This window comes from Natator depressus, chromosome 18, assembly GCF_965152275.1.
Source record: "Natator depressus isolate rNatDep1 chromosome 18, rNatDep2.hap1, whole genome shotgun sequence".
Taxonomy (NCBI): Eukaryota; Metazoa; Chordata; order Testudines; family Cheloniidae; genus Natator; species Natator depressus.
Window position 1 is genome coordinate 12,463,023 of NC_134251.1, and position 12,819 is coordinate 12,475,841.

The 12,819-nt window shown below is 41.9% G+C and overlaps 1 protein-coding gene across 1 annotated transcript in view; it reads right to left on the reverse strand.

The window, feature by feature from the left end:
- Positions 1 to 12,819, reverse strand: part of PEX14 (peroxisomal biogenesis factor 14) — a 101,284-nt gene that overhangs the window by 41,053 nt on the left and 47,412 nt on the right. Inside the window, exon 3 of the mRNA XM_074934037.1 lies at positions 7,660 to 7,744. Within this exon, the coding sequence (XP_074790138.1) occupies positions 7,660 to 7,744 (85 nt within the window). The remainder of the gene's footprint in view (positions 1 to 7,659; positions 7,745 to 12,819) is intronic.

The window sequence follows — 12,819 nt, forward strand, 5'->3', positions numbered from 1 at the left end:
ATGGTCCTAATCTCCAACTCATGAATGCATTTGTACTATTGGGTCATGAGCAACCTGCAGCAGGAATCTTCTGTGTATATGCTGAACATTATCAGCATTGGGCAAACATTACCAGAGTGCCAAGAGCAGATGTGACTGCAGATAACTTGGATTCAAATGGAAACTGTTGCAAGTTTGCTAATGCTGAAAAACACGTTCAGTCTCTCACTCTTCATTCTGTGGCTCTCGATTGAGTCCTAGGGAGCCCATCAGATCTTGAAAGATAAACAGGGTCATGTTGGCTCAATACATGGTAGCGAGGACATCAAAGACCACTGTGATAAATGAAGGGGGGGGAGAGCTCCCTTTTATGGACACTCAGCCAGCCAGTAGCTCTAAAATCCCTCTTAGTAGCTGTTCTCTAATTGTTCTACCTGAAAAGGGCTAAAAAGTTTCACTGCTATGCATAGGTAAAAGGAAGTGAGTGGACACCTGGCCAGAAGAGCCAATGGAAAGGCTAGAACTTTTTACAATTGAAAAATGACTCCCCTTTTGTCTGTCTGGGTTGTTCTCCGGGGAGAGGCGGACAGGACAGAGCTCTGCTGTAAGGGCTTGGGCCAGGAATGAAAACCCATCAGTATCATACCTAGAAACTACTCATTTGAAACCCCAGATATGTAAGTAGATCAGGAAATGTCTAAGACGACGCAATTAGGTTTATCTCTTTTATTCCTTTATGGCTTGTGGATTCCTCTGTGCTAACCCCAGGTGCTTTTTGTTTTGCTTGTAACCTTTAAGCTGGACCTCAAGAAAGCTATTCTTGATGCTTCATCCTTGTAGTTTTTTTTTTTTAAATCTAGCAAATGCCTAAGTTCCAAGATGTATTTTCTTTCTTTCTTTTTAATTAATAAAATTTACCTTTTTTAAGAAGAGAATTGGATTTTTGTGTCTTAAGAGATTTGTGCACAGGTTGTTTAATTAGCTGGTGGGAACAGCTGATTTCTTTTCTTTTTTTCCTTTCTCAGCTCTTCCCCAGAGGGCAGGTGAAAGGGCTTGATGGTACCCCACAGGATGGTACCCCACACACTTGATGGTATCCCAAGTGTGCCTTTCTGGGTTCCCAAAGGGGTTCTGCACTTGGGTGGTGGCAGCATCTACCCATCCAAGGTCAGAGAGAAGCTGTAATTTTGGGAGTTTAATACAAGCCTGGAGTGGCCAGTATTAATTTTTAGAATCCTTGCGGGCCCCCATCTTCTGCACTCGAAGTGCCACAGTGGGGAATTAGCCTTGACAACCACAACAATATTGCAGGAAGGGGTGTTGGGTATTCTTTCCTCAAACTTAATAAGGAGCCAGTGTCCCAGAATAATGTAAAAGGATACTGGGATATACCTTTCATATGAGACATAAAAACAGAGAACCCGACTCTTTGTGGTTACTGAAGATGCCATAGTGCCTTTCAAGTATCTTAGCAAATTTTTAACTCAGGTAATTACATTCTCCATCCCTACAAGCCTCCACCTGCAAGATCACTTGGATACAGTATTCTTTATTTCCTGTCCTAAAACTCTTGCAATAGCATTAAACAGCTGCTGCATTCTACCTTCAAGGTGGCTCCATTTCAATGGTAGGTGAAGTGATCTCTCATCATAACCCTTTTATACCTCTCAAGAGGGTGTTGAGTGTCTAAATCAGCTGATGGGTGTAATGTGCTCCAAGAGCCTCAGATGAAATGCACTACAGAAATGTAGACAATTATTTACTTTGCAAATACTCTGTTTCCACGGGAAAGTGCCATCCAACCTCTCTTCAGCACTCTTGTTTTATCTGTCTACAAAGGTTTTTATCATATCTGAGCAGCTGTTCTAAACTTCTGAATCACTGTCTGGAGTAAGCATCCTCCCTGGTTTCGGCTATTCCATTCAGCTCTTTTTTCTTACTTTGGTCTGAGGTTGTTGGCTCCAGTTGTATTGCATGCATAATATTCTGAGAATTCTCATGTAATTGCAAAGCAAACTAAAGTTACCAACAGCCACATTTTCAGCTCTGGCCTCTAGCTTTCCATCCCTTTTTTGTTGTCCATGCTAGTCATGGGGTCTGCACAGTCATTTGCACACACCACTTAGACAGCTGGACAGCCAGTTATCCAATCTGCATGTGCGATAAGGGATAAGCAACCACTAGCACAATCAGTTGCATGCACAGAAGTGGACACACAAAAAACGAAGGCTGGCTGAAAATCTGTCTCTTAATGCCTTTGCTCCATTTCTTGCCCCTCTCTTCCTAAATCCATATCCTGCTAAGTCAAGAGAGAATGACTAGACTAGTCTGGAAATATGACCCCCTCTGCACATCCCTGAGTCAAACTAAGTGTGTCTTCAAAAGCTGGAGGAGAGGACCTCCACAATCCTCCTGGGATGGGTGGGTCTTGGCAGCACATTACTAACTGGATCTTTTTGCATGAGCTGTCACTGGACTCCGTTGACTTGCAGTGCGTTTTGTGCTCAAGGAAAAGCTTGGTAAAAACTGTTCAAGCTTCACTGAGACATGTTAAAGAATTAATTACAAAGTAAAGCTGAAGGAGAAAATTAATTTTAGAAACACAAGAGGTTACTTTTCTTTTCCTCCCTTTTCTGGAGGTGGGAGAGGAAAGGCCGTTATTTTCACTGGCATCCTGGGGGCAGAAGCTGGGAGCTGTCCAGTCGATAACCTGGCCATCAGAACAAGGTTTGTAATTAAAAGGTCAGCGACCTGGAAAGCTAGGGCCTCACTCTCAGGGCTTCTCAGTAATGCTGGAGCTATTAAATTAAAACGTATGAAATCAATGCTAAAAAAGCTTTCATGGTAACAAGATTCCATTCAAGGACATGCAAACTGCCTCATGAAATGGACTTAAATTATAAAAAAGGAAAGTAATAAAAGAGAGTTAAACTGAAATCTGCAGAAGAATTTACTCCCCTTAAAACTCTCCAACTACAGGCTGTGGCCCCTCCTCTCCCATCCTCAACGTGATCCACCACGGGTTTTCTGCAGCGGTTTGTCTTCAGCAAAGAGGCTGTTTAGTTACTGGTGGGGGTTCAACTTCCAGGAATGCAGTTGATTAAAAGGAGGAAGAGAAGGGAGCTGATTTTCTACAGCAGACTCCTGGATTGAGTACTTTTGTTTCCTAAGGAGTAAATACCTTTGGTCCTTTTGTGGAGTGGGGCACTTAAAACTCCATAATTTATGCAATGCCTTTTTACCAGCATCTTAGGAGCCCTCACCTCCAGCTGCCTTCTATCCTCCAGTCTGACAACCACCTCCCACTTCTGTCATCTTCTTTACTTGAACTGCACTGAAAAAGCTGTGTGGAACCCACAGGCCACAGAGCCGTGGAAAAACTTCTGTATTTACTTGCTTCCTACAAGCCGAGGTAATGAAACAGATAAATAGACCCAACATGTTAAGGGCAAAGCTTCCCACCGACCTCCTGCTCATCTCATCAAACAGAAGTTTGACTCGGTTGGGAAGCAGGTGTATATGAACATACAAAGCACCAATCAAGGTAATAAGTGTTCTAAAGAGAGTTTCTGACCCCACACATTTCTGGATTTACTCTTCCCCAATGTAATTCAACAGCGACCGTAGTCTATCTAAGGTACTTATAAGGCCCACATCACTGTAGTACCTGAGCACCTCACAATCTTGAATGAATTTATTCTCCTTACTCCCGCGTGATCGGGCAGTGCTATGATCTCCATTTTACAAATGGGGAACAGAGGCTAAGCATCTTGCCCAAGATCACACAGGAAGTCTATGACTGAGCAGGGATTTAGACAGAGGCTCCCAAGCCAAAGGCTAGCACCCTAACCACTGGACCATCCTCCCTTTGCAGTCACATGTTACAGATTCAGAACACACAATTTTAACCCGCATGAGCTACTAGATGGGTAGTTGAGCATTACAGGACATCTGAGCTGCAACAGCTCAACAACAGACACATATCGACCAGGGTTTAAACCCCTGTCTAATTACTCCCCAGGCACCAATTCTCTGTGGCGTATCATCAGCAGGATCAGCTACTTGGACAAAAAACAAACATCATCTTTTTTTCCCTTTCAGATACTCTGAAGGAAAACAGCTGCTTTTCCCCTTCATCTGAAGAAGTTCACAATAAAAAGGAGGAAATGTCATAAATTACACAAAATGCCAGTGTAAGCTTCAAAGAAAATGACAAATGATTCTAATAACTTCATGTTTCTCATTAATGTCTCTGAATTTAGAAAGTTTTAAAGTGTTCAAGACGATGCAGAAATCTCATTGAACTTTTGAAGGACCTTAAATACAGGACACTTTCCTCACGCTCTCCATCTTCATCAGGCTTATTACCTCAGGCCTGTAATATACGACCCCCAACCTCTTAACTTCACAGAAATAGGGGCAGCCTCCCTCCACTACCACCCAGCTGCTGTTTCACAAGAAAACAAACCCAACCCAGCTGATAATTCTAAAGTAACCTTCATTTCAGACTGAACTGACATGCACCCCTGGGACCACAATTTCTATATTAAATATTAAATAATGTTTAAAAAAAACAAAATTGGATTTGCCTTTTCAAGTCAAGATTATAATTCAAGTTCCAGATGTGAAACTTCCTAAGCAAAGCTGAGACTGCAGTACCTGGGAGTACCCCTGCTGCCAGTGCTCTGACCCCTACATTCTCTACATCCACTCCTGCTGGAACAGATTGCAACTAGGGTAGCTGAGAGCTCCCCCACAGCCAGGGTATCAATCTCTTTCCTTACAGCTCTCAGAAAGCCAGTGGTCCTGCCCCATTCTCTGCAGCAAAATCTGCTGGAAGAAACTACAACCAGAACAACTGCAAAATCCTCCCAGGAGATGATGCCTCTGTATTATTCCCTACAGAGATATGTACAAAGTTATTTTTAACATAGGGGTTCATAGAAATGTTTATATATGATATGATAGATATGCTCTGATATATGATACAATATATGATATAAGGAAGGAGTGTTGTCTAGGGGTTTGAACAGGGGACTGCTAGTCAGGACTCCTGGGTTCTCTTCTTAACTCTGTCACTGCCTTGCTGTGTGCCCTTGGGTCAGGCAGCTTAACCCTCTCAGGGTATGTATACTCTGCAATAAATGGCTGGCTCGTGTCAGTTGACTAGGGCTCACAGGGCTCAGGTTGCAGGGCTATAAAATTGTACTGTAGATGTTTTGTTGTGGGCTGAAGCCTAGGCTCTGGGACAGGTCAGCTGAGTGGTGTCGGTGGCCTGTGATATACAGGAAGTCCAACAAGATGATCTGGTGGTTCTTCCTGGCCTTAATCTCTATGATCCTCGAAGTCACGAGATCCTCGATGAAACATGCTGCAGACTTGCACAGTAATTACTAATGAATACATGGACAGGATTTTTTCTCAGAGGATAAGTCTTGAAATTTCTACTCCAGGAAGTCCTGGTAGAATACGCTTTACTAGAATTCAGGAAAAACACTGGACAGTTACTTAGAATGCCAATGGGTAGGTCTCAGGATGTAAATGGAACTGAATACTCAACCATGTTAATTCTCCTACATATGCCCAGGGTTGAACTAGTCACATCTAGGGTTAGGAAAGAATTTTTCCTGCCCCTTAGGGCACAACTGGCATGATGCACATGTACATCTCTTTGCTCTGGAGCATTGAGCAAAGGTAACATTATATGATCAAGTGGGCAGATCCCATATGATCAAGTTCCCAATGACTCCTGGATGCAGGCATTGCTGGACTCTGTTCCTTCCTTTCTCCTACTGTTAAATTTCCATATGAGCAATTAGCGCAAAGGGGAGGGAGGGAATTAACAAACAGGAACAAACAGTTCTACCAAACAGTTTCTCCTCTTTGGTAATTATTAGCCAAGTAATTCACAAGAAGTATTAGTCGGGCCATAGTGTCTCTCTGCCTCCTTCTCCCCACCCCTCCTTTTCTCCCAGTCAGGGATTTATTAAAATTAAACAGATTAGATGGAGCTCCTGATACTAAAAACTGCTCAGCGAAGCCTGCGGTGGGGAAGTGCAGAGCAAACACCAGAGACATTTGTCTCTAAATTGCTCTAAATACCTTCTGCAAATGAAATTCTAACCCAGCTACGTTTAGAGAGAGAAAATGAGGAATAACTGGTCATTGTCAGCAGAGGAGAAGATCAGGCGGTTATAATATTGCACGATATACTGGGGGCTAAGAATCTCTCGGCAACAATAGATTTTTGTATCAGGTTACCCCGGGTAATCAGCACAGCTTTTAGGCTCAGCTTTCCCCTGCTTCATTGCTTCGATGATAGAGTTGAAATCCCCAAGCTTTTATGATAAATTACTCCCCGTAGGTCCACATATTTCAAGGAAAAACTCACAGAGCAGAGTGGCCAACAAGCTCCAAATTTTGCCATACTGGCAAATCCAATGCCATCCTGATGGCAGAGGAGGACAAACAACGCACCTAGCAGAGTTGCATCCCCTTCCTGGGCTGCTTTGTAACTGACACTAGGGCCAGCGGGGAAAGGACCCTATTCCAAATGATGTACCTGCAGAGAACTGTTTATGGCAAAGCTGTTAGAACCCAACTCCTACCATTCCATCCTTAGTGCTTTCTGCCCCAAGATGAGCAGGGGTGCCTGTAAGTAGATTATCTCATGCCATGGAGTATCATGGATTTCACTAAACAATTCATATCTCCAGCCTGGATAATATATTCCTGGGGTTTCTTACTTTCCATAGCTCAAGGTCTTTGGCTGAAGAATTCAAATTACACTGTAATATTCACATCGCTAATGTAAAAATGGGTCCCCATTCCCCATAATTTTGGAGTTTGCACTTACACCACCCCCACCAGCACTTAAACTACCCTTTCTAACTCTGTAAAGCATGAAATTCACTCCAGAGCATGAGCCTCTTTATTACATAAGTCCCACGCTAAGGACTTAAGGGATGTGGAGGGTTCTTGGCTGGGCAATCTGCACTGGAATAAACTTCACCTGAAATGTGCTAGTAAATTCCTGAATTGTTGTCTTAAAACTTCAGAACATCAAAAGAAAAAACATAGTTAGTTCCTTTATAAACAGAAGGGAAAACTATTATCAGGCTGTGGCCAAAGCAGGTTCCATTGGCTTGAGACAATATCGGATTTGTCAGGATCTGTCCTGCTCCTGCTATAGAAAGAGCCATGCATGGTCAGTAATTTGCCATTTCAAGCTGAAAGTCAGGCTGACCCCAAGCTTGACCTTAACCTGACCTTGTTTACTCTTACCATGTCTCTCTTCCTTCATTCTTCTCTCCGGCTCTCTTCTAAAGCAGTTGACCTTTTAACTACAGCTGGTCATTTTAAAGCCAATGTCATTAAGGAGTTAGAATTGACCATCTAGCCTGTAACTCTAAACTGCCTCGCTTCTGAAGACCTCTACTGGTAGTTAACCCCAAAATTCCCATAACTCATTCTACAATGCTGTGTCTGGTGCCAATATTACCTCTGACTTGCCGGGAGGAAAATGAAGCTGCCTTGACCCCACACTAAAAATTTCCTGGGACAAGAGAGCTTTTTCCCCTCAATACCTAATTTTCCACATCAATAACTCCTGGCCTACATCCCACCCCTAAACCCCCTCATTAATACTAAGAAAAGAGAATGAGACTGATGAATCTGTACCTTTCTTCTTGAGAAACGCTCTTCTGGTTGCGAGCGGACTTTGGCGGACCCGGGAGTTCTGTAGAAACTTCACTGCTGTTGCAATCTGATTAGGGTGAGAAGATTGGAGAAATAGAAGAGTGAAAAGCTCTGAGTTAAGAACATTCAAAATTCTGATTCTAAATAAATTCTGAACTACACCACCAGGCATCAAATCCAGCATCAGATGTTGATGGACTGGACCAGACCCTGGATCTGACTTTGGGGAATCTTTGGATCCAGATCAGAATTTGTGGCTCAGGCTCATCTCTAATCAGATAGTACAGTATTAATATTTTGACTTAGAGAAGTTTCTCCTTGAACATCTTTTACCAAGCTGAAACACTGCTTAGTGTGAAACAAATGCCATTAGGATACCTGAGCCTGTTATTAGCATGTGAGAGGTTATTTTCCTTGTCCTGGATCACACTAACCTACCAAAGACATAAAGATTAAGTTTTATTTTCTGAGTGACCCAACTGGGCAGGCAGATAAGTGGTTATATTTATGCTCTGCTGTGGTAGAAGCTATATACAGCTTTGGTCTAAGAACTTTGACTTCATTATGCTCTAGAAGATGAACCTTTAAGTGACTTAGGACTTAAAGGCCCATATTTCCACAGAGTGTAAGGACTGGGATGACACTTTTTGCACACACACAATGATTGCAGTCCCTTAAAGTGCCAGTGAAAGGTGCTGGATTCCTCTCTATGTACATTGTGTATATAACAGGGAAAGTCTCCACACACCCCTGCCTATGTCCCTCAGGCCTGTTCTGGAGGAATCACCATTAAGGATATGAGGGGAGTTGACTCTCCCTAGCCCATTCAATCCTTTGTCTCTGCTGATATTATCTACAAGGAGGCCAATTTTGCACCAGTTGTGATAGTGCTTTTGATGCAGTGCGCAGAGTTGAGACCCACCAACTCATTTCACAGAGTCTGCTGAGCAGCCACCACATTGTGACTACTATGGGTCATACCACACAGCACTAAGGGAAAAGCTCCATATTCCAATATTAATCCGCTCAGCCATCCAGTCCTATACATGGTACATCCTGCTGCACTGTGGAAAACCATCTGATCTGCCGCTATAAAAGACTTCTGCTTTGGATGTGGCACAGAAGGGGATAAACTGCTTGAAGCTGACTTAGAAGACAGACACATCCATATTGAGGTGAGAGATTGCTCCCTCCCTGCACTTTGATGAAGCTGATCTTCCATGTACAAGGAAGAAGAGCGTGGTTTTCACCCCAAATGGTGGCATCTGCACTCCCTATAAGCTGTACTGAGTACAAGAGGAGGAGAAAGAGGATTTGCAGGTCTCAAGAAGTGCAAGCTACAATGCAGCTTCTAGAGTTAAGATTTAAAGTTGTTTTAAAAAAATTTCATGACTGGAAAAAAAAACCCAGCATCACTATTGAAATGAACAAGTTTCACCTTGGTTTTGAATCCAGCCCTTGGAATATGCATTTCTGGTCAGAGAGCAAAGTTCTGATGGGTTTAATGGCACTTTCAATGTACTCCTCAGTGCATTCCATCAATGTGTTTTTTTTTTAAATTGCATCTCTTATTTCTTTAAATACATTAATCAGGCTAGTGTAGGCAAAACGGATCCATTGGACAATGCAATAAACATGAATTATCATCTATCCAACATGCATAATGGCTTAAAAATACATAATAGCAGGTGTAGTTTAAATGATTAGTTATTACACCTGTGGTGGGTCTGATTCAATTGGGGAAAATCATCTTTAATAGGTTAAAAGGTTTAGATCACCAGGCTTCCCTTAAAGTGGCTGTAGAGAGGGTATGATGGAATACGCTGTCATTACTAATTCATTTAAGAAAAACGTGGGGGATACAGCAAAGAACAGCATAAACGAGCGAATCCAATTTAAACATCAGGTAAAGCAGAAAACACCTTTTAAAAAAGCATGATAAATGAATTTGGAAGGGAGATGAAATTGACATCTTTATTTTAACGGGAATTTGACAAAGTCCCGGCACACTTCAAAGTTAGGGGGGAGGGGAACAGTTGGATTTTTTAGTTTACATTCAATAATTTCAAGTCATAAAATAACACAGCAGAACACCCCACATAAAGTACATTTTGGTCTCGTTTATGTGCCGCTTGATCTGTCCCTTGGAAATGCTGGCGACAGGCAAATCACGCATTTAAATGGCTCTGATATCACTACGCCCAATGCAGAAATATAAAGCACCCAAACTAATAACTTTAGGATAATGTGCTGAATAAGAAAGATGCCCAAATAAGCAGACACATAGATGTGCGAACATATCAAAACCACTTTCCTTCTTATGTTAATTACTTGTTTCTTTGGGAACTCTTCCACATTCCCCTCCTGCTTCTAGTGAGCTAGTAAATCAGACACAAAGGACTTGTCGGAACCAGAATGTGGAAAGCTCTTGGATTCATACATTAATATTAATCAGTTTATATAAAAAAAATTAATCTAAAACAAAACATTTTCCCTTCTGTTATTTTCTTAAGTATATCCATTTTTAATGTTCTATTGATTGCAGCCATTTATTGGGAGATATTTTTGTTTTGCAAAATGTAAACATTTCAACAAAAACATTAAAAATAATAAACCTCCACATTAAAGAACTAAATTATTCAAACTACCTCCTGTATCATTTTCCTCTGACGTCTTTTTACAAAGGTCTTGATTTTAAAACAATGAGACAAAAATAACACCTAAAAATAAAACAAGCAACAACAAACTTTACAAAAACAAAGTCCTTAACTATTACATCCCATCTCCAAAATGTCTCCTGAGCCTATGTTTCTCTAGTTTAGAAGTTTGTGCTTGCCTTTAGAGAAGAGATATATTTTTCTCTTATCCTCAACTGAATCTCCTTCATTTTCCTCATTTATCTTGTGTATAAAATGTTCATATGAAACAATCTGGCCATGATAACATGCCAATTTTTTACAAGAAGGGACAAGAGCGCTTTCCTACTTTCTAAGGATCATTCTGTTTGAACGAACAAGAACAACTGCAGTCTGTTAAAAAAAAAGACTTTTCAGTCCCATGCATAGGTGAAAAACTATACAGCAAACAGAATTCTGACTCAGCTGGAAACATATTGTCCCATACTATTTCTGTAACATTTGTAACACTTGACCAAAATTTTCTAATATTAGGACATTGCCAAATAGTGTGCATCATCATATTACCAACTCCGATTCTCAGACTGCCAGCACACAGTGGCCAGCAGATCACATTTAACCGGCAGATCTCTGTCCTTTATTTTTCTTAACGAAAAATAGTGTATTCAGTTGTTAAAAGTGAATTAACATCATAAACCTGCTATCCCACCAGCCTTTTTTCTGCAATGGAATCATACACAGACACACTTTTGATCAGAAATACTGTGGGGGAACACTGCAGCAGATCTTGGGCTATCGTTTGATTTTCTAATTAGAAGATGAATGTGACGATTCATGGGATATATTTGTGCCCAGCCAAATTACATAAAATCAGGCAAATATTCCACCTCAATGTCATAGACGAAACATGGAGACAGGAACCTTACTGCAGATGTTGCGGGAGTGCAGCAAGCTTGGGAAATTCCGGGCTAAGGCACTGCACTTTGACATTGGTCCGAAGTCCCGCACCCACACCCCCAATCTCCCTCTCCTCTGGTGTTGGCGAGGAAGATGAAGTCAGCCCTCTTTACTATTATGCTCACAGCAACAGGGTTTTTACATAAGGAATCCAAGCTGCTTTATCAGCTGCTGGCATGTGAAAAATAAAACACATGGTTCAGAAGATGATTCAGGGGCAAGCAACCTCTTCCCCACCCCCTTCCAAAAAATCATCCCACACACTCACAGCTATGCAGGACTTGAAGACAGAGATGAAGATGGAAAACAAAATAAAGTGCCACTGGGGGAGCAATGAGTGAGACATTTATTAGATCCCCTCATATTGGGAATCCTCTGTCGGTTATTACTGAATCGTATTTGTTCACAGAGCAAGACTTCAGGATGACTTGGGAACTAAAGGTTGGGTCTGAGATTATACATCGTGAGGGGAGGTCTGTCTCTGAACAGCTTTGTGTCTGTTTAAATGCAACCTTTCTTTTCATTGAGCAGCGGAGGCACAGGCCATGAACTATGCCCAAATAGTTTACATTACATGTGCAGAAGGCAATCAACACTGGCAATATATATGACGTATGTAAAAGTATTGGGAGTTATTTTTTAAAGTGTATTAAAAATAATATGGCAGTATTAACAAAAGCTAACCTTATTTTAGCCAGAGCAGAAGGCCACGGCTGCAGGGCAAATGGAACTGATCAATACATAGCCTACTGCAATACCCCCTTTCCCCCTCTCCCCCCAGTGAGAGGCTGCAGGTTTGCAAGGCTCAGAAGATTAAATTGTCTGTGAAAGGTTTCTGTACTCCTACTCCAAAGGAGATACCCAGAATCCTGTTAACAAGCATCAGGCTAAAGCCAGCTCACATTGTAACAAGGGCTGACTTAAAAGCCTGGCACCGTGAGCAACAAGAAAACCCCTTCAAACAGAAATGCTGCATTTTAGTAAGAAATCAGTGCTCTGTCAGGACTAACTTGACAAATATGGTCATCGGTGACACAAGGAAATAGTTGCAAAGCAGCTGTTAATCAGGGAAACACATTGTAGAACGCTGATGCTAGCACTCATGAAAAAATGCAAGGGGCTAATTATGAAGCCATATATCTCACTAAAGAGGCAATGTTCCTTGAGATTCCAGGCAGAGCTCTCTAGAGTCAGGGTCCTGGGACACCACACACAGAGCTCTCTCTAATCCAAGCTTCCAGTTCCCAAGTCAAACCCCACCTTTTCTTAACGCAGGGTTCAGGGTCCCAGGACCCCCAATATCACAAAAAGTACTTGTTCTTTCTAAGCAGAATATCTGGAGGTCGCTAATGAGAGAGACATGGCTCTAAGGCTCCGAATGTACATTTCCCTGGTACACAGAGCTTTCTTTCTGGCCCCCAACCAGGACGGGACCCCCGCTGCATGCTGCACAAACACGTATTAAAAGACGGCTCCCAAAAGTTAACAGGCAAGAGAAACCTACATGAACTTTATTTTACAGTCCTAGGAAGTCAAATTTAATAGCTCT